Source organism: Patella vulgata, chromosome 6 (assembly GCF_932274485.2).
Source record: "Patella vulgata chromosome 6, xgPatVulg1.2, whole genome shotgun sequence".
Lineage (NCBI taxonomy): Eukaryota > Metazoa > Mollusca > Gastropoda > Patellidae > Patella > Patella vulgata.
Genome location: NC_065884.2, coordinates 44,409,417 through 44,429,752, shown reverse-complemented (window position 1 = coordinate 44,429,752; position 20,336 = coordinate 44,409,417). Strand labels below are relative to the sequence as shown.

The 20,336-nt window shown below is 34.8% G+C and overlaps 1 protein-coding gene and 1 long non-coding RNA gene across 2 annotated transcripts; one reads left to right on the top strand and one right to left on the bottom strand.

Annotated features, from left to right (window-relative positions):
- Positions 1–4: 4 nt before the first annotated feature.
- LOC126824380 (uncharacterized) lies at positions 5–13,130 on the bottom strand. The gene is made up of 4 exons (XM_050553602.2): positions 12,983–13,130; positions 12,629–12,826; positions 5,167–5,630; positions 5–4,478 (listed from the first exon to the last, which is right to left on the bottom strand). The coding sequence occupies exons 3-4, from the start codon at positions 5,609–5,611 to the stop codon at positions 4,198–4,200; spliced, it is 726 nt and encodes a 241-aa protein (XP_050409559.1). The 5' UTR covers positions 5,612–5,630; positions 12,629–12,826; positions 12,983–13,130; the 3' UTR covers positions 5–4,197.
- LOC126824383 (uncharacterized) lies at positions 13,061–20,129 on the top strand. Its single transcript, XR_007681531.2, has 3 exons — positions 13,061–13,276; positions 18,931–19,082; positions 19,997–20,129. It is a non-coding gene; the product is annotated as an uncharacterized LOC126824383 (long non-coding RNA).
- The last annotated feature ends 207 nt before the right edge of the window (positions 20,130–20,336 follow it).

The following is a 20,336-nucleotide window of genomic DNA, read 5'->3' as shown; positions in this document are numbered from 1 at the left end:
ATGTTTTCTACTTGTTCTGAATCAGCATTTCAGTACACATATTTCCATGTAATTGTCACAATAATAAACCACTTCAAATTCAATGCCTTGGAAAAGGAAACTAATTTTGGCATTGAAATTAAGAGGTGCATGTAACCTGAAATGAGCCAGTATTGCTATATGGTTATATTAGCCTCTTCCATAAGTTCTCATAATTTTAATGCAGTTCATTAATTATTTGCTGTCCAGTAGCATAGTTGATTAGTATCTGTAAATCTTTAATATGAATATGACTTGAGACACATTCCTACGAAAGTATTTATAGGGTACTTATTTCCAATAAAAATATATGTAGAGACACCCAATCTTACTAGTAAAATACTGGGAGAGAAATGGTGTTTAATGCCCGCTCGACACAAACTAGGTCATTTCGGGACTAATATATGGTTCAATTTTATTTTAATAATTGCTTGCACATAAGGGTCTTTAGCAGTGGGAGGAAACCGGAGGACACAGAGAAAACCCACGAGGTTGGACAGGCGACCCTACTCCTTGTCACGTTCAACCAGAGAAAAATACTGGATTCCCTGAAAAAAAAAACTGATGGGAGTGCAAACAGGACAAAAACATAATGGGATCACTAACAGACAGCCTGTTCGTTTGTTGTCTGCTTGAATAACATAGGGAACATTTGGTTCTGTTGTTCGCATGGCTAGAAATGTTGAGAACAGTGAGAAACTAAAAAAACGTACTGTAGACTTTGAGATTAAACATAGGAAATGAAATTAGTGTTTAAGAATTTATTAGACTTTGATATTTATGGTAAATGGATAGTGAGTAATGATAAAGTGTACAAGCTGAAAATGGACCCTTCCCTCAATCAAGGCTGCTTAAAATAGGTTGGAGTTGTTTTCTTTCAATTAAAATGTTTTGAATTTGAAGCAAACTTTAGAATATATTTTTAGTCTAATTATATCATCAAATCAAACAGTTTGTAAGTGGGAAGGCTCTTCATTCTTCATTTTAGCCCATGGGCGATTATGACTTCTTGTCCAATTTTAAAGGAGCTAAATCGCTAATATTTGGGACCTAGAAATTGACCCAAATGGGTCACAACGCATATAATAAAGTAAACTGATTGTATATAAACTTATTTACATTCAATTGTTTCCATTTTGACTCTTATTTCAAATCAGTTATGTCCAGCGAAATATGGCATAAGTCTAGCGTCTGGTTATTCCAGTCTATTGCGCATGCTCTCCAGATAAGATATGGCGTCACCATTTGACATGAGTTGTTGAATATGTCTAGCCTCATTCTTTTTGGTCACTTGTTACAAATGACGCTGAAACGCATTATGGTACACGATTCGTGTACCAATGGTAAAATGTTTATTTTGTCTTAAATATCGAATATCGGAAGCCTGACAAATAATTCGTGGCTTCAACGTGTAAGTCTTTGGATGATATTGAGTTAGAGACTTAGCTACTTTAAATAGAATATATGTAGTATTCAGTTAGATATGTTGTTTTCAGAAACAAATAATGTTTTCCCTGCATATATGTTGCAATAAACGGTTATGCAAGTAGGACATTAAAAGATTTGTTAGAAGAAGGGGGAGAAATTAAATGGAACTGTTTTATATATAAAAAATTACCTTTAATTGCAAGATTTAGATAAGAGTTCAACGTACAAATAATTTACATCAAACATTACAAATAAAAAAACATATGATGTAAAGAAGAATGGTGTGAATGAATAGTAGCTCATATGTTGGACTTCAAGTTTAACAAAGCAAGGTTACATAAATATAATTTAATTATTTTAATGTACAATTCTTGATAATGTCGTCAGAGGAAGACTTGTAATAATGTAAGTAGTACATTAAATGACCTTCAATACAAACAATTTTTGTATACAAATGCTTGAGAACCACTGTCTATAAGTAAATATTATTTAGCGAGAAACAGTCTGTAAAATTATGTACTGTTATTACACAGGATTTATCTATATTTCAAATCATTTAAAACATCTATTACCAGGATAAATATACCTTAATTACACAAGCACAATGAGGAGTTTTAACAGTAAAGTATGAATGCACCAGAAAAACCTGATTTTAAGACTCGTAGTTCGTAAAGAACTATTTAATTAACCAAACGATCTAAATATATAAAACAAGATAGTATAACTGTGGAAAAAACTGAGCAGAAGATTTGTTTTCACATTTCCATTCTTTCAGATCCATATTGGTCCATAATGGATATTAACACATACACATGGTCTACGATACCTTTTTTTCCCTGGTATTCATAATAGCTATAACCTTCATACCATTAAAGAAACAGTCCAGCATTTACTGCGTAATGTATAGATATTTCTGGCTGTTCTAATGTATGTGCTATGCTAAATATTAGCATATTCTGTTATCTGGAAATAATTTTTACTCAAATTTCAGATATAGCTGAGTCGATTCGAGCTTCATTGGATTCTGAATTATGTCCCTTTGTTCACCAAAAGATAGATTGCCAGGCAACGAAACATACGCCCACAGCAGCTAAATCGTCAGAGCAGTCGACAAGGGTTGTTGCATATTTTATTCTTTCGTAAGTAATTGGGGGCATTTACAATACAATTTCATACAGATCGGCTGATAACGTTTGATGTTAGAGCGTTCACAAGGTGCAACAAAGTGGAACAAGAGCCATAACTCTAGAAGTAATAAACGGAAATTGCTGAAATTCAATAGGCTTCTTCGTTTCCCTAATTTAAATATTGCATATAAATTTCACAAAGATCGGAGGTTAACTTTTGGCAAGTGAAACAAGGGCCTTAACTCTAGACGTAATACATGTAAATGGAAATTATTGAAATTAAATAGGCTTCTTCATCTCATTAATGTTAACAACATATATCAATTTTAAAACAATTGGATGACAACTTTTGACGTTAGAGCGTTCACAAGAAATTGTGGACCAGGATCGGAAAGACCGACGGATGGACAGGACGGCAATATATGTCCACATTTCCATGTGGCCGTATCAAAATCAATGAAAATGATATTTTCCTTAAGTACTTTAGTTTAATATTCAGTTATTTGATTGAAGGTTGGTACAATACTATATATTGCAGAGTTACAGATCAAATATGTGTTTCATGTGGTTTCATTTTCTTTTACCGTATTGACTATAAAAAACCAAGGGACAGCTCTGTTTAAGGTTTAACTTTGAGGTATTTGATAGAAATTTAGTGCACTCGCTACACAGACCAATTTAGTGAAAATTCAGGTTTACAGAATTTATTCCATCAATACGTATTTGGATTATATATTCACAGAAATATATTTGTGGTATCAATCTTGTATAGATGCATGCATTGTGAAATTTTATAGTGGTCGGTAGGGGACATGTATTTCTTCAGCAGTACTCTCAAAATGCTTGTTCCCTTAAATATATCTAGGACTACCAGTAATCCATTAAAGTGAAGAAACTCTTAACAATTAGGAGCCACATTTTTTTAAGAATAAATGATGTGAATACGACAACCAGTAGTTGAAATGAATATTCCATAATGATTAGATGATTCATTTTTACACGTTTTAGATTTCACCCCAAAATGTTCTAATCAACATATTGCAGACATCATAATCTAATTGTTTGTCAATAATTATCAAGTAATCTATCACAAAATAATAATATCAAGTATATAATATTTCTATGAAATGAGATTCACTTATAAATTTACATATACATACAAAAAACATGTACCAAATGTAAAGATAAAATTTCTATCAAGTATCAATAATTGTCATTGAGCTTTCTGGACCCTCCTCTGAAAGAAATATTAGTAGACATATTAGTGTAGACTATTCCACTTTAAAAACAATATACATACATGTACCAGTACAGGATAAAACTGTAATTTGGTGATTTTGGTTCTTAATTACATGTAGATGTTAATTTTATCAGTGGGCAGTTAAAATTGACTAGACGCTATAATGAAATGAGTGTTGGACGGGGATGCTAACACAGACAACAAGCTTTTGTCCCCAAACCATAGGTGTTCCATTACTGTATTTATATACTGCGAAAAGCAAGCACAGCATGCTACATATACTTTCTGGTAGAAGAAGTTCTCCAAAATAGAAGCATGTCTGGCTACATTGATAATGAACACGTATTTGTTTATATGAAATTAAAATAAAGAAGTAATGGTGAATTACACAATGGGTAGATTGTTTGTTGTTTCAGTATGTTCTGGGATAGAGGATAAAACACGCCGACTACTTTTTGATCCAGCACTATCTTCTGACTCAAAAACATCATCTGCATATTCATTTAAGAGTCTCCTCTTAGGACGATAAGGTCGCACAAGGCGTTGTTGGTGTAATAACTGATACGTTGTATTATTTAGACAACCATCCCCATTTGTTTCTGTTGTTACAGGGTAAGGAGCTTGTCTTATTGAACGTATAACTACATATCCATTATCAGCATCATCTGTAATTACAATGTTTAAGTTAAAATATTTCTGCAACAATAGAATGAATTTGTCTTCTACACATGTACATGTTAGGATGCTTCACCATAAATACATGTAGGTAGTTCCAAATATCTCCAAACATTTTGACCATCACACCACAATATTTACATATAGCAAAATAAACGTCAGGTTGGTATGTTACTCTAAATAGACGCATTGCATAAAACTAGCCAAATGTTTTTATTGTATATTTGTGACATTTCCAACTTTACCTGAGCAATAAGGCCCAAACACAGAATTGAACCCAGGAAATGTTCTCAAAAACGCAACCTGACTTCTGAGATGGTAATGTGTTCTCCATGATTTTCATGTAACTCATGCTGCACGTGCTGTTCACCGGGACCAGCCCTATAAAATGCACCCCCATATCTGGTTGAATCATTCACATTACAATGTCGGCAGCATGCCACAACTCACGACAGCTCAGAGGAACTAGGCACTTGGAACACTACAGATTATCGCTTCCAAACTGGTAGACCAAGGCTTACCACAAGGTGACAAGTCCACCATGTTGTGCGAGAGCACATGCAGAATCCCTTCACACAGGCATCTGAGCCGTTACAGGCATGTTACACCATGACAACTTGTGTACATAAAAAATGACAGTTTGAAAATTTAAAATACATTACCACATTCCACACATACCTGAATCTTCATCGTCTGCTCTCTTCCTCTGAACTGATGTATGTAGTTTACGGCAAGCATACCATACCACCATAGTAGCAACTATAATCAACACACATAACACACCAATTAAAGCAAAAGCTAATTTCTTCCAGTAATGATCCTCTGAACTCTTTGTTGGTATTCCTTCAACTTCTATTCCTGGTTCTTCATCTAAAAAAACACCAACTTGTGTTCGATCTCCATGTTTAAAATGGATAAATTCTTCAAACGGACCACAAACAGTATCCGAAATGTTGGTACAAGGGACTCGGAAGATTTGGTTATCAGGACAAATAGAACAATTGAGGCATTTGTTAAGTATTGCATTTAGGAATTCACCATGTGGACAATAGGAAGCTTTGACTTCATGTTTAGCACTGAGCCATATCAGCAATACTGTTAAATATATTGTACAATTTTCCATACTCCAATGCTAAGTTAATCTGCAATGTAAAAATTTCAAATATAGGATTACCAAATTATCAATAAAAGAAACTGGGACATTTGTTATCATGATCAGACAATATCAAAATTCAGCCTGGAGTGCCCATTATAAGTGTGCGAATTAACCAGAAATCTTTCATTTCTAGAAGCCAGAAGATGCGTTTTCTGCCATTTTGTGATTGTTTCACAAGTCTTAACTGCCAGCGCTTATCAGGCAAGATACGCCCACATTTTGCAAGAGATGGATAGAGAACATGCTAAAATGAAAATCGATTTTTCATACAATCTGGGGCCATAATCCAGAAAGTTATGGTCTTAAGTGCTCAAATATTGAAAGGGAGTACAAAGAGTAGCCATTTTGTTAGGCAGTTTCGTTTTGATTTTTCCGAAGTTCGAATTCAACCTTCATTATGGTGGAATGGTGATATATTTAAACATTTTTTAAAATCAGATAAAAATTTGTGACCTCTAATCCACAAGCTAAAAAAACATGATTTTTCGTACAATCAGGGGCCATAATCCAGGAAGTTACGGTCTTATATGCTCAAATACCGAAAGGAACCAAGATCTTTGGGACAACGCATATTTTAAGTTTCATCAAAATCTGATAACAATTGTGACTTCTAGAGGGTCCACAACCTTGGTATGACATACTTTTAACTTTTACACTATTTGCTTACGAGGAGCTGCCATTTTTTCATGCAGTTTTGGTCCGATTTTCACGAAATTCGAACTTAACCATCATTTTGGTGGAATGGTGACATATTGACATGTTTTTTTAAATCTGATAAAAATTGTGACCTCTAGAGGGAACACAAGCTAAAAAGTGATTTTTCATACAATCAAGGGCCATAATTCAGGAAGTTACAATCCAAGATCTTTGGGTTATTATAAACATGTATTTCAAATTTCATCAAAATCGGATCAAAATTGTGACCTCTAGAGGGTCCACAATCTTGATATACCATATGATTACACTATTTGCATACAAGGGACGTCCATTTTGTCCGGCAGTTTTGGTCCGATTTTGATTAAAATTCGAACTCAACCAACATTACGGTGTAAGGGTAATATATTCGAACGTTGGTTTTTTTTTAAATCAGATAATAATTGTGACCTCTAGAGGCACCACAATCCGATATTCCAGTTTTAGGCCTGTAGAATTATGTACTGAACTTTTTTTTGGGATCAGATGTTTTATAATGAAGCATGAGTCACATACAGTATACATGTACATTAAGCACTAGTTTATGTGTTTTGTTTTGTGTTATTATTTTCAATTGAAAAACAGCGGATTTAAAAACCGGGACATTTAGGCACGAGGGGGGGGGGGCATCATGACAGGACGGTAGCAAGGACCCCCCAAACCGTATGTATGTAACACTAAACTTTAATAATAAAAGAAGTAGAGTAGTCATTCTCTGTTAATATGTTAAAAAGTTAATATTCGTCTGATAATAGAGAGTCAATTACTGACCATTTTTCTAATTTTTTTGAGGTATAATGAGCTATAGCAGATTGGTACCCAAAATAAGATAGCAGTGAGGATAGGTTCAAAGTTTGGCTTTTCTTTGCTGAAACATATATATGAAATTTAGATAGAAGTATTATTAAATTCAGGGCGTCTTTATATTTGTAAGTGTGTAATCCAAAAAGAATAGTTTTAGGTTCAAAAGTAACTTCAATATTAAGATTATTTTTAATTAATAGTTTTAGACTTTCCCATAGTTCTTGGACTATTTTACAGGATGTAAAAAAATGAATTAAGTCTTCCGTTGAATCTTGACAAAACGAACATAGGTCTGTATCTTTTATTTTAGTTTTTTTTAGGTAAGAGTTGAGAGGTAAAATTCGATGCAATAGTCTGTACTGAAACCACTGTAAATTTGTATCATTTGTTAGTAAAAAGACATTGCTAAATGTCGTTTGCCAATCGTTTGGTTCCAAATCTAAAAGTTCCTGCCATTTTATTGTTGAAGTAGGAATAACATTTGTATTTAGTAAAAGTTTATAGAAATAGTTGCATCCTTTTAGGTTTGTTTGTAATTTTTGAACAATTGTTTGAACATACGGCCTTTCTAATTTTATACCTAAAGTGTCTATTTCATTTTTATTTAAAAATTCTTTTAAGCAAGAATGTAGGCTTTGAAATTTCAAAAAACAAATTTGAGGTAATTTAAATTTGTTTTCCAATTCAATTTTTGATAGTATTGTACCATTGTCATTGAACAGATCGCCTAAAACTGTAATTCCGTTATTGTACCATGATTTGAAATATATAGGTTTGTTATCAATTTCAATATTTGAGTTATACCAAAGAGGAGATTTGGGTAAGTCAGTGTTAATTATATTTTGAGATATATGTGACCAGGAAGTAAAAACGTCTTTCCAAAATGGATTAGTTGTGTTTATTTTCGAATCTAAAAATTGGTCACCGAATCTATTAACTGTTTAGTAAAGTTATTTCCGTAGCATGCATGGATAATATCAAGCCACGGAGTATCAAAATTAAGTAAGATTCGTCTTATCCATGTGCATTTTAGAGCCATAATAAATAAATTTAGATTCGTCATTTTTAAACCTCCGTACTGATATGGCGTCACAAGTACATCTCTTTTAACCCTATCGACATTAGAACCCCATAAAAATTTAAAGAAGTCAGTGTTTATTGCCTTAATGATATTAATAGGAAGATTTGGTAGTGAGATAAATATATGTATTAACTTTGGTAGTAGTAAAGTTTTTATAACAGTGATTCGACCTATCGGACTCAAAATTCGCCGGTTCCATTGTGTTATTGAGCTTTTAATTTTAATTAGCTGTTTGTCAAGATTCAACGTTGTGATATTGTTAAGTTCAATAGAAAAGTCTATGCCTAATAGAGAGAAGGAAGTAGAACTCCAATATAATTTCCATTTATCATGATGATAGACTTGATTACTGTATTTTTTAGAACCTATCCACACAATCTTAGTTTTGAAGCTATTTATTTTTAAGCCAGATATGCTTGTAAACTGGTCTAGGGTATCTAATGCTGAGCGAAATGATTGTTTTGATCCATCTAGAAAAAGAGTGGTATCATCGGCATACTGCGAAATGACATGTTCTGTTTTTCCTATAACTATTCCTCCAATGAGCTTATTATTTTTAACTAAAATGGACAAAATTTCAGCACACAATATGAAAATGTAAGGGGCAATGGGATCACCTTGTCGACAACCGCGCTCAACATTGAAGGATTCAGACAGATGTCCACATTGTGTAAGAGGATATGATATTATTGTTAAAAATCTTAATCCAATTTTTAATTGTATCGCCAAAATTAAAGAAGTCTAGGACTTTATAAACAAAGGACCAAGCAACTGAATCGAAAGCTTTTTCAATGTCAATAAGAATTAGTAGTCCCGGTATGTCATTATTTTCGGTGTAGTGAAGTAAATCAAACAAAAGCCTAGTATTTTCCCCAATGTATCTCCCTCTTAAGAAACCAGTCTGAGAATTGGATATTAAAATATTTAAAACCGATTTTATTCTATTTGTTATGACACCAGATAATAGTTTATAAAATACATTTAGTAAGGTTATGGGTCGCCAGTTGGTAAGAAGATGTCTTGGCTTATCACCTTTAGGGATGCAAGTTATTACTCCAAATCGCTGATCAATAGGAAGTATTCCTTTGTCATAAATGTCATTTGCAGCTCTGAGGATAAAGGGTTTCAACTGACCCCAAAAATGCTTGTAAAAGTCAGCCGGGAATCCGCTAGACCCAGGTGATTTGTTTAATTTCATTTTGTTCAAAACTATAAGTAATTCCTCTTCAGAGATTAGTCCTTCTAAACTGTTCGATTGTGTATCGTCCAAAATAGTATAATTAAAATTTTTCAGCAGTTCGTTAAGGTCATAATTATCTAGCACTAATTCACGATCATTATAAAGTGAGGCATAAAAGTGCCTGACTTGTTTTAGAATTTCTTTCTGGTCTGTAATAATATTCCCATTTCCACCCTTTGAATTGTTTTATTCGTATAATTGTTTAGTTCTAAATTGCAGAAATATTTTGAAGGTTTTTCACCATCCTCAATCCATTGAGCTTTAGATCGAATTACAACGCCTTTCATATAGTCATTCCGAATATTTTCAAGATCATTTTTATGTTCATTTAGTTTCATTAGTTCTTCTGATTTTAGTTTGTTTTGGTCTGAAAGAGATTCTAATTTACAGATTTTATCAATCAAATTTTTTTCTCTAGTTTTTGTTTCACCTTTTTTGTGTATAGAATACGACATAGAATTTGATCGTAATTCCATAATTAGAATTGACAAAAGATCTGAATCCGAGATACTATATTGTAAGTCGTGTTCGTCAATATTAGGTATCATGTCTCTGTCATAAATAATAATGGCGTATTGTTGTTTAACCTGGTTAATTGTATTTTTGATAATATTTGAATAGTTTTCATCTTTTAAAAGAGTATTATTAAATTTCCACAACCCTCTGCCTTTATCAAATTTACTTACTGAAAGTTCTAAAACTACAGTTGAATGATCCAATCGATACCCCGCGTTAATCTTAATATTTTCTATGAAATTAGTAAGATTCTCTGAAGTTAAGAAAAAGTCTAATCTGGCTTGTTTCTTTGGACTCTTTTTTCGCCAAGTGTATCTTCTTAAGTCAGGGTATAAAATTCTATAGTAGTCAAGTAAATTAAATTCCGTCATTACGCTTAAAATACAGGACCTTGCTTTAGGATTGTTAATATGTAAGTAATTGTCAGTATCTATTTCCGGTTTTAAAACCAGATTAAAGTCGCCACAAATTATATTAGAGTTATTTCCGAATTCTAGTATAATACTTCTTACCACGTCATAGAAATCAGGGCGGTCTTGATTAGGGCCGTAAATATTTAAAAGGCTCAGTCGTATTCCTTCAATATTAAGGTCAATTGCCAATAAGTTACCATTTTCATCTTTTTTGGATCGATGTATTGTAAATTCAAAATTATTTCTGAAAAGTACCGCAACACCCCTCGAATTAGTGGAATAAGAATTAAATAGACATTTATAACCCCAAAGTAATTCAATTTGAGTTTCATCTTGTGTGCTGAAATGAGTGTCTTGTAAGCAGATTATATTATAATTGTGTTGTTTATAAAAATTAAAAACATCGTTTCTTTTACTTTTTGATCCTAGACCTTGAGTATTAATTGTTATTATTTTTATGTGATTACTCATTAAAATATTTCTTAAATTTTAAATTAATATGTAATATAAGAGAATGACTTGTTAATAACAGACAATAACCTTGAAAGAACCATGTTTTCTTAGGTACCAAAGACATTTTGTTAAGTAAATGTAGAGGGAAAAAATAATTAAAAATGTATGTTAAAAATATAAGAAATTCTATATTTAGTTTTACCATTTTTTGTAGAAAGACTTTATCTACAACATTAAAAGAATTGGTTTTTGAGTGAGTGAGCATATTTTTTATCAGAAAGTATACATGCTAGTGTATTGTGCCAATTAAAAGACTTGAGTGTCATTTACTTTAAAGACCAGCACAACACTCGAAACTAAACACAGTAACTTAGGATGAATTAGTTTGAAATTGTGCTTAATGCACCTTAATACTTTTAGAGGTTTGAATTAATAAGTTTAGTCAATTTTAGTGACACATTCACTCGATGCAAAATATTTTACAAAGTAATAGTTAATCAACTTTGACAAAATAGTCGAGTTGAAACAGTAACCAATACACATGTATGCAGTACATATACAAAAAATATAAATATTTGATTAATGGAAATATACTAAGACGCTGAGTTGAAACAGTGACTAACATTGTGGGAACAAGCAAACAAAAATTAAACAGTAGGGGAGGGGGAGGGGGAGGGGGAGGGGGGAGTTCAACTGAATTTGAATTTATAAATTTAATCATTTTCAGTGACGTGACATAGTCATGTGATATAAATTTACTAATTAAATAACTGAAACTAAATAGCCAAGTTGTATAGTAACTAATAGCATATCTTAAATATCTACAGTCAGGCGCTTTATATAAATTTTTAAGTAATAAAAATATTATTATATATCACAACTTACTGAAAAAAACAAAAAAACAAACGGAACTTGATTCAGAGAACTGTGCTAAAGACAAGGATAATGAGGTTTCCTGAATCGGAAGTGATGAACGCCAAAGGAAAACACGAGTCATACCTCTATATAACTGACTGATGTGACGAGTGATAAAAGATACACGGCCGAATTTCTGCTCACTAATAATTCCTTCCAAGACCAAAAGTTGTTTGTGAGACTGTGAGAGGATATCTGACAATTCATAAAAAGAATTGACTGCCTCTAGATAAGAGAACACGAAAGAAAAGCAGAAAAGTCTGTGCATTACCATGTTTTTATAAGGTATAGAATGAATATAAACAAGGGAATGTACAGACTATTTCCATTTTTCTTGTGTTCTCTTATCTAATGACATTCAATTTCTTTATTGAATTGTCAGGTATCCTCTTACAGTCCCATATAACAACTTTTGGTCTTCGAAGGAATTATTAGTGAGCAGAAATTCAGCCGTGTATCTGTTATCACTCGTCACATCAGTCAGTTATATAGAGGTATGACTCGTGTTTTCCTTTGGCGTTTGTCACTTCCGATTCAGGAAACCTGTATTACTCAGCTATCGTAGCAATGATCTCTGTGTTTAAATTATATTTAGAATGTGTTTAACCAGCTCTATCACAAATGGGATAATGACTGCCACCAATATTGTCCTTTGGCTTTAATAAGAACTAGGCACAACCTGAACAATAACGGTAGTGACATTTATTTCCTTCATGAACTGATACAAAAGCCTAACTAGAATAATAATGATTCTTTCAAGGAGTTGTACCATACCATTCTGGAACGTTATAATAATAATAGGCATCAACAATTGAACAAACTTTTTTTTAAGCCGGCCCAAACTATACTATAACTCGCTAGAAACTCACCCGTATTAAGTATAATAATAGACATCACATAATTTAACTTTTCCAAACAAAAACGACCATAAGAAATTTTCTTCTACTGTACTTCACACTGTCCACCATTGGCACTCGAAATAATTATATGTCGGTGCTGTGCCACAGGGAGATGAGATGATGGAAGTTCTACTAGTAACTTATTCGCTCGTACTAGTAGGCTAGATTCTATATCAAAAAACAAAAACAAAAAAATCACAATCAATCGTAGGAATATCAGCCAAAGTTTGCCTTATATGCCCTTTTAGTTTCCGAGAACATTACAGGACTACAAAATATCAATTACTGCAAAAAGTCAACCAAAAGATACCAAATTGTACGTACAAAATAGTAAACTTCCAGGCAGTGGGTGCCAGTAGTGTCTACCCACAAGCCCATCCTTGTCACGTGGTGTGAGAGGAAATCCGGCCGACTAAAAATACAGTGTCGATTAGCCACTGATCTCTATATATAGAGATCAGTGCGATTAGCTAGTTCAGTCTTATTTTCATACAGATCTGCACAATAATAACTACCCAATAACTCCAAACTAACACCCAATAACTCAAAATGCTGACTTTGGAAACACAAATTAACAACTGAAGACACGTCTGTTTAGCGTGAAGGGAGATAACTCGTGTATGTGATTTGGATGCAGACCACCATTAATTTCCCCATTGACTTCAATGTTAATTCTGGCCTCTGCCCACCTCCAACTTTTCCCCAAATTTTCATTGGGCTGAATGCTTTTCACTACAGACAGAGGAAAAAATGGTCATGTCTTTGCACTAACATTTGTATGAGGTTCACCACCAAAATTTTGAGACACACAAACTTGAAGAAGCATGTAGTTGCCGTCATATCACCTGATAACTCTGTTATCCTTCCGCCTCAAAATGTACCAAAACCAGGCAGAAAATGTTAATTCAAACCCTCTTTGTCCATTCTAAGCCAAAAAATCAACAAAAATTAGCGTGCAAAAGGGGAGAAAAGAGACAGAGAGAGAATTGCTATAAATAGACGAACTACAATTGGTGAAATTTTGAGACAGTGAAATTTTGGTCTGCCTCCATTTGACCACAGATCACTAACGATTTCCCCATTATATTGACTTTAATGTTAATTCTCGTCTCTTAGACCGGCACTAACCTTTTCCCAAATTTTCGTTGGGTATAACTCTTTCTGCCACAGATGGAGCAACATGTGGCCTAAACATGCAATTTTCCGACCCAAATTTCAAACTGACTATCCTCTCAACTCTTGTATCCTTCTGCCTCAAAATCATAATAGAAAATGTATTTTCAAACCCTTTTCTTCGATTCTACACCAATAAGTCAACAAAAATCGCCATGCAAAAGTGCCGGGGGGGGGGGGGGAGAAAGACTCAAAATAACTTTTGCCCTTCATTCGTGGATGACGGTGTAGGAATATTTGGTGAGCTGTGTTGATTAGTGTTAATAGGAACTGTATGCTTTCGTTGTATTTTGGAGCAGATTCTCGCATAACGCCTCGATCGTGCGAAAGCCCATAAGGCTCATTCCAAATTCCAAATTTCAAATGCGAAATTCCAAATTCCAAATGCGAAATTCCAAATTCATGTCTTACCGATAAAATAGCAAATTGGCAGCCCCCCTCATTTAAACAAATTAGAATTTCTATAAATTGTAATTTTACACAACTAATTACTTCTAGTTTACCTATCTGGGCCGGATAAATAACCGTTTCAAATTACTAGATTCCAAGAGTACTCACAAGCAGGGGCGCCGGAACCGGGTACCAGGGTATACAAATGGTACCCTGCCCTTTTCTGGGGTTTTCTGGGGTATACATGTATACCCATGCCATAATGATGAAAGTTTTCAACTTTTACTAGTCTATTCATTTTTAACTGATAGATATGTAATTGCTGTCTGGTCGGTCGCGAACTCTCATTATCAGCTATGAACGCCTTGGCCAGATGCGACATCTAAAAAACCTGGGACCTGTTTCACGAAATTTTAACTAAGATAAAATCCAGATTTTAGTAATTTGATTGGATAATATTAGACTGATTTTAGTGCTTAGCCAATCAAAATTATCTACTAAAATATGGATTTTATCTTTAGTTAAGATTTCGAGAAACAGGGCCCTGGACTAGGTCCACAATATCTCAGAATTCTCTGAACAATCGACTATTTGCCAAAATTCACAAGTTGAGAATGGAAGAAATAGACATTGTGAAAATATTATCTGAATTTATTGTGAAATCTGATCAGCGCATCCAAACGCGGATCCAGAGGGGGGGGGGGGCGCCCCCCCCCCCCGCTCAGGCTTCAAAATTTAAAGGGTCCGAGAAACTTAAATCTAAAAGCCTAAATCTGATCCAAAAATTGCGAGTTTGTATACATTGAGTTGAGTCATGACTTTCATTCCATTGTGGGCAAAAACAAATAGTCACATACAGCTCTGGCAATTAGCCAAAAACGTGTACAGCATAAATTGCCGTCGGGATTAATTGACCCCACGGCAAATCGCCTATTGACGACGGCAATTTTTAAATACCGTACTGTATGAAAATATACGTTTATTGAAATTTAAAGACCACGTGTGTTTAAAATCGGGTAATTAGAGATTAACAATAAACTAAATTCATCATCAATCGATTTATTTTATTAGCCTTATTGTCAAGGATCCTAACCGTCGAATTCCCTTCCTTTCGTTTCTCCTTTTTCTCGTACACAAAGCAACTATTGAAAGCTATATTATTTATTTTTATGCGCTGAAAGTAAAAACAGTAAACCAAGTCTATAGACTTTTCGTCTGTGAAAGTTTGTGCTCTGGAAAACCCCGACCAACTTTCCTATACTTAAATGGACTGGTTACTCTAATAGTAAATTGATACTGCTAATAAAGCTTGTTAAAGGAGCTAAATCGCTAATATTTTGGACCAAGTAATTGGCACAAATGGTTCGCAACACATATAATAATGTAATATGAATTTATATAAACTGTTTTACATTCAATCGTGTCCGTTTTACTGTGAATTGTCATCAGTTATGTTCGGCGTAATACGCCAGAAGTCTCAACCGCAAGTCAGTTTCTAGCGTCTGGTTATTCCAGTCAACATCGATATTATTTATTGCGCATGCTCTCCAAATAAGAACATGATATCACCGTTTGACATGACTTGTGGAATATGTCTAGCCCCATTCTTTGAGCACCTTGTTACAAATGGCGCTGAAACGCATTATGGTACACGATTCGTGTACCAATGGTAAAATGTTTATTTTATCTTAAATATTGGATATCAGAAGCCCATCTTTTCCAGGTAAGATCACAACACCAATGCTGATTTAAATTGCAAAAAAATTCGTGTTTTCAATGTCGAAGATTTTGGATGATACTGAGTTACGGACTTAGCTACTTTAAGAACAACGATAATATGGTATCTGAAGATATTTTGTTCCTCACCTGTGAAGGGAGCATTCCCCATTCTTTATTTTAAGGAGATTTTATGCGATTTTATTGGCGATTTTTAGACCTGTAATTTTGGAATTTACCTTCCGGAAATACGCCAGAATGCATCAAATTGAATCTAATTTACCAAATTTTTCTGGGGGAGGTCCCCCCCAACCCCCCGTTAGAACGTTTAGCGCCTTCGGCAAAACATCCTGGATCCGCGCCTGGCATCATGGGCGCAGATCCCGGTGGGGACACCGGGACGGTCCCCACCACTTATTTCCGATGTTTTGCTTACTGTTTATTTTTTTAAATTGAAATCATTCCAGAGCTTTTATTGACATTTCAGAAAGTGTAGAGTTGGTCCCAGGCACTTGAGGACAGGGTCCTTGAAGTTGTACAGCTGCACCCGGTGACCGATTTTTATTTAACAGGGAATAAGTGATAATTCGTATTATAACAGTAAATAATTAAAATATTCCATAGGGATTATAATATGTATATCATGTAGGTGTGCATATCTGATACGCTGGGTATTAAAGGGTTAAGGAATAACTGAGAAGTACAGTAAGTTGAGCCAAGAATCGTGTACTTATTATTACAAGTAAGTGAAATGTTTTTGCTGTTATGAAGATGGATTAGAAATTTAGGAAATTTATCGGAAAAGACATTTTTTAAAACCTGTCATGGGCCGTCGAGAAAGAAGACAAAGCGAAAAGAACCGGACAGAGTGGATATAAGTGTAGGCCTACTGTTCTTTAGTTTTAAATATATTAAACACTTTTTTGAATGTTTTTTTCTATTAAAAAATTGCTCTCTGAACTATTTTGTTATTGGTAAAAACTCCTCAGAATCGCTGATAATGCATATTTAGACACCATTTTGCAACAAAAATTCAAAAAATTGTAAGCCCCCCCCCCACCCCACCTCTAGCACTGGCGTTTGGTTATATAGTCGGTCCTTTTATTTCACAAACGAACCCGCTCACCTTGCTTCCAGCCTACGGGCCCGACTCTATATGAACGCTTATAAATTTCTAGAGAAAATATTCTTTAAGTTATTATTGGGATCGAACACTACTGGTAATGGATGCGGAGCTGGAATCTCAGTAGTGTAAATACATGTATTTCTAGTTCTTGTAGTGTACATGAGAGAATAAATCGTGAACGGTGGCTTGAAGATTTGTCTTTAGATTAGATTTCGTATCATTTGCTGCCTGAGGGATTAGAATTGTTTGCCAGAAAATGATGCTGAAAATACCCACGCGTCTAGTTTTCAAAAAATTTCGGGGGAGGACCCCCGAACCCCACTCTCTGCCAATAGTCGCCCGCGCATGGACTGTCCCCACCACTAATTTTTACCGATCTGCGCCCCTGCCTGGCATCAATTATTTCGGTCGATTATAGTCTCATTGTATTGTCTCGTCAACACTAGCTCCAGAATATGAGCTCTTGCAAGAATCATGTCTTTAAATATACTAGCTGTCTCGTTCAAAAAGCTTATTCTATTTTCTTGATGAACATTGGTGTATTGAATGTCAAATTTGCTCATGATACGAAAATTGTGAATAATCCGGCTTTTGTCTCTTTTATTATCATGTATTTTAAAGGGTTTTATGTTGGAATGCTAGATGCGCTCTAAACAGCGTTCTCAGAATTGACAAATTTCAAAATTTTCTAGAGGCCGGGGGGAGACTCCCGGACCCCCCTACCTTTTGGTACCCTGGCCCTCGCGCCGTTCCGCGCCCCTGCTCACAAGCATTTTACAAGTTTCATTGTAGATAACAAACCTCATCTCTCAACCTTCCGTGTTTCGAGATAAGAGATGGTCCTATCCATACATGTAGTTTCACGTAGCAAACAGTGGCGGCGCCAGCCGTCGGTGGTTTGAGGGGCAAAGCTGGAAGTTAAGGGGGCAAAGCTGGAGGTTAAGGGGGCAAGTCCAAGGTTAAGGGGGCAAAGGGACGAGCTTCAACTAGGTATAGGGGGCTCCCCTAGAAAATTTTGAAAAACAAGTTGCCGGAAATGCAGCCTGGCAGTATTTCAGGCACTGATCGTTGAGGTAAAGTGTCAGACGAATGGACTTGCGAACCTCGACGAAGCCCACTCACGGCGTTAAAGTAGAGAGTCCTTACGGAGGGTATGAGGGGGGGGGGGCTCCCGCAGAAAATTTTGAAAAATAGACTGATGGAAATGCTGTCTGACAGTATTCAGTCAGGTACCGATCGTTGAGATAAATAGATCTGACCAGATACCGCCCGTCGCCTGATCACTAGTTTATCCGACCAGAGAAAATGTCAAACGAACGGACTTCCGAACCTCAATGAATTCCCCTTGTGAGCGCCAAAGTAGCAGGTCCTTGTGGGGGTCTATTTTGAAAAATAGACTGTCGGAAATACTCTACAAGATGCAAGTCTATGACGGAGTGGGGATGTGGGATTCATTCACCGTAGAAGGTATTGATTACTGAAACATATCACAAATACTTTTTTTTATTTTCTAAAATTATTGGGGGGGGGGGGGGCAAACAGAGGGCAGACCAGATTTATATGACGGTGTATGTCGGATAAAAACAACGCTTCATTAATTTAAACGCGAATATTTGGAGTTAGGCGATAGTTGTGCCTCTGTAAGTTTAATTCGTTATAATAGTATAAAATTACCTTTTTTTTTAAGATGTTACGTGCATGCATTAATAAAGAAACTGAGTTTGTCACTTGGAACTAAAGGCATCCAATCGTAGCTAAAAACAAACACATCAGTATATCTCAACGTTTTTAGCTACGTTCTTGTAGCTAGTTTCAATGTTAATGAAGTTTCTTATCCGGCCAATTTTGAAAATTTGTTGATTTACAGATAGACCATATATGGTTGCCCATGTCAAATTTACTGTCAAAACAAGCCAACAGTGATGCTGATGTTCCCCGCCGAAATCCCAAAATAAATTGATGACACATATTTATATTTCTGTAAAGTATCAAGCAATCAAACTGATAATCAACCATACAGTAAGTTTCATTACTCTCTATCAGATTAAATCAAAGTTGTCTTGTCCCAAGGCATCGACCAATGAAATTGCTTAGCTTTGTCTAGCTTTAGGTCGAAATGTTTATCACTGAACTCAGTCAAGCCATTAACCTAATGAACATTACATCAAGTTTAAACTTTCTACCTCAATTAAAAGAGGAGTTATGTTCCAAAGTCTTGACCAATCAAATTGCTTATCGCTCCTTAGCCTAAGCAGAAAAAAATTCTCATCATCGAACTTAGTCAAGGTAATGATATAATGAACCTAACTGGGAGTCTCACTTAATTAAAACTATAAAGGTATCGTGCCCCAAAGCATCAACCAATCGGATTGCTTATCATTCTCTGCTTATCATCGAACTCCATCAAGGCATTCACCCAATGAACGCCCACACCAAGTTTGATCATTTTACCTCAGTTAGAAGGAGAGTTATGGTGTTTCAAAGTCTCGAGCAATCAAATTGCTTACCGCTCTGCTTACCCTGAACAGAAGATGCTTATTATCGAAATTAGTCAAGTTATTGATGTGATAAAACTATACACCAAGTGTCATCACTGTCACATAATTTGAACTAAAGTTATCGTGTCAAGCATCAACCAATAAAATTGCTTATCTCTGCTTACCCTAAGCAGAAAATTCTCATCTTCGAACTTCATCAAGGCATTCACCTAATAAACACCTATGCCAAGTGTGAACATTCTAGCTAAATTAGAATCAGAGTTATGGTGTTCCAAAGTCTCTACCAATCAAATTGCTTATCACTCTGCTTACCCTGAGCAGAAAATACTCATTAAGGAACTTAGTCAAGGTATTGATGTAATAAAAATATATACCAGGTTTGATCACTCTCACTTAATTAGAACTAAAGTTATCGTGTGTAACACTCTCTTACAGATAACAGAATATCAGCATAATTAGAAGACCTTTATTGAGAACATGAAATAGACATAAATCGAGAGGAGCTCTATTCCAAGTCTGACTTGCTGTCAGTAAACGTCTGCTTATAAAGCCTCTAACAATTAGCTGAGGTGGACAAGAGTGATAATCATATATGGTATTGTTTATTATCAATTATGGTGTTTGTAATTAAACTGCATATTTCTTTGAAAGTCATTGTCAGGTCATGGTATAATGAAATCACCACTAATACATTCTCTTTGAAATTCAGTCTAGTGTTACACGCGGATCATGTGTAGCTTGTTAAAGAACATCTTGAATAAACGAGATGATTATT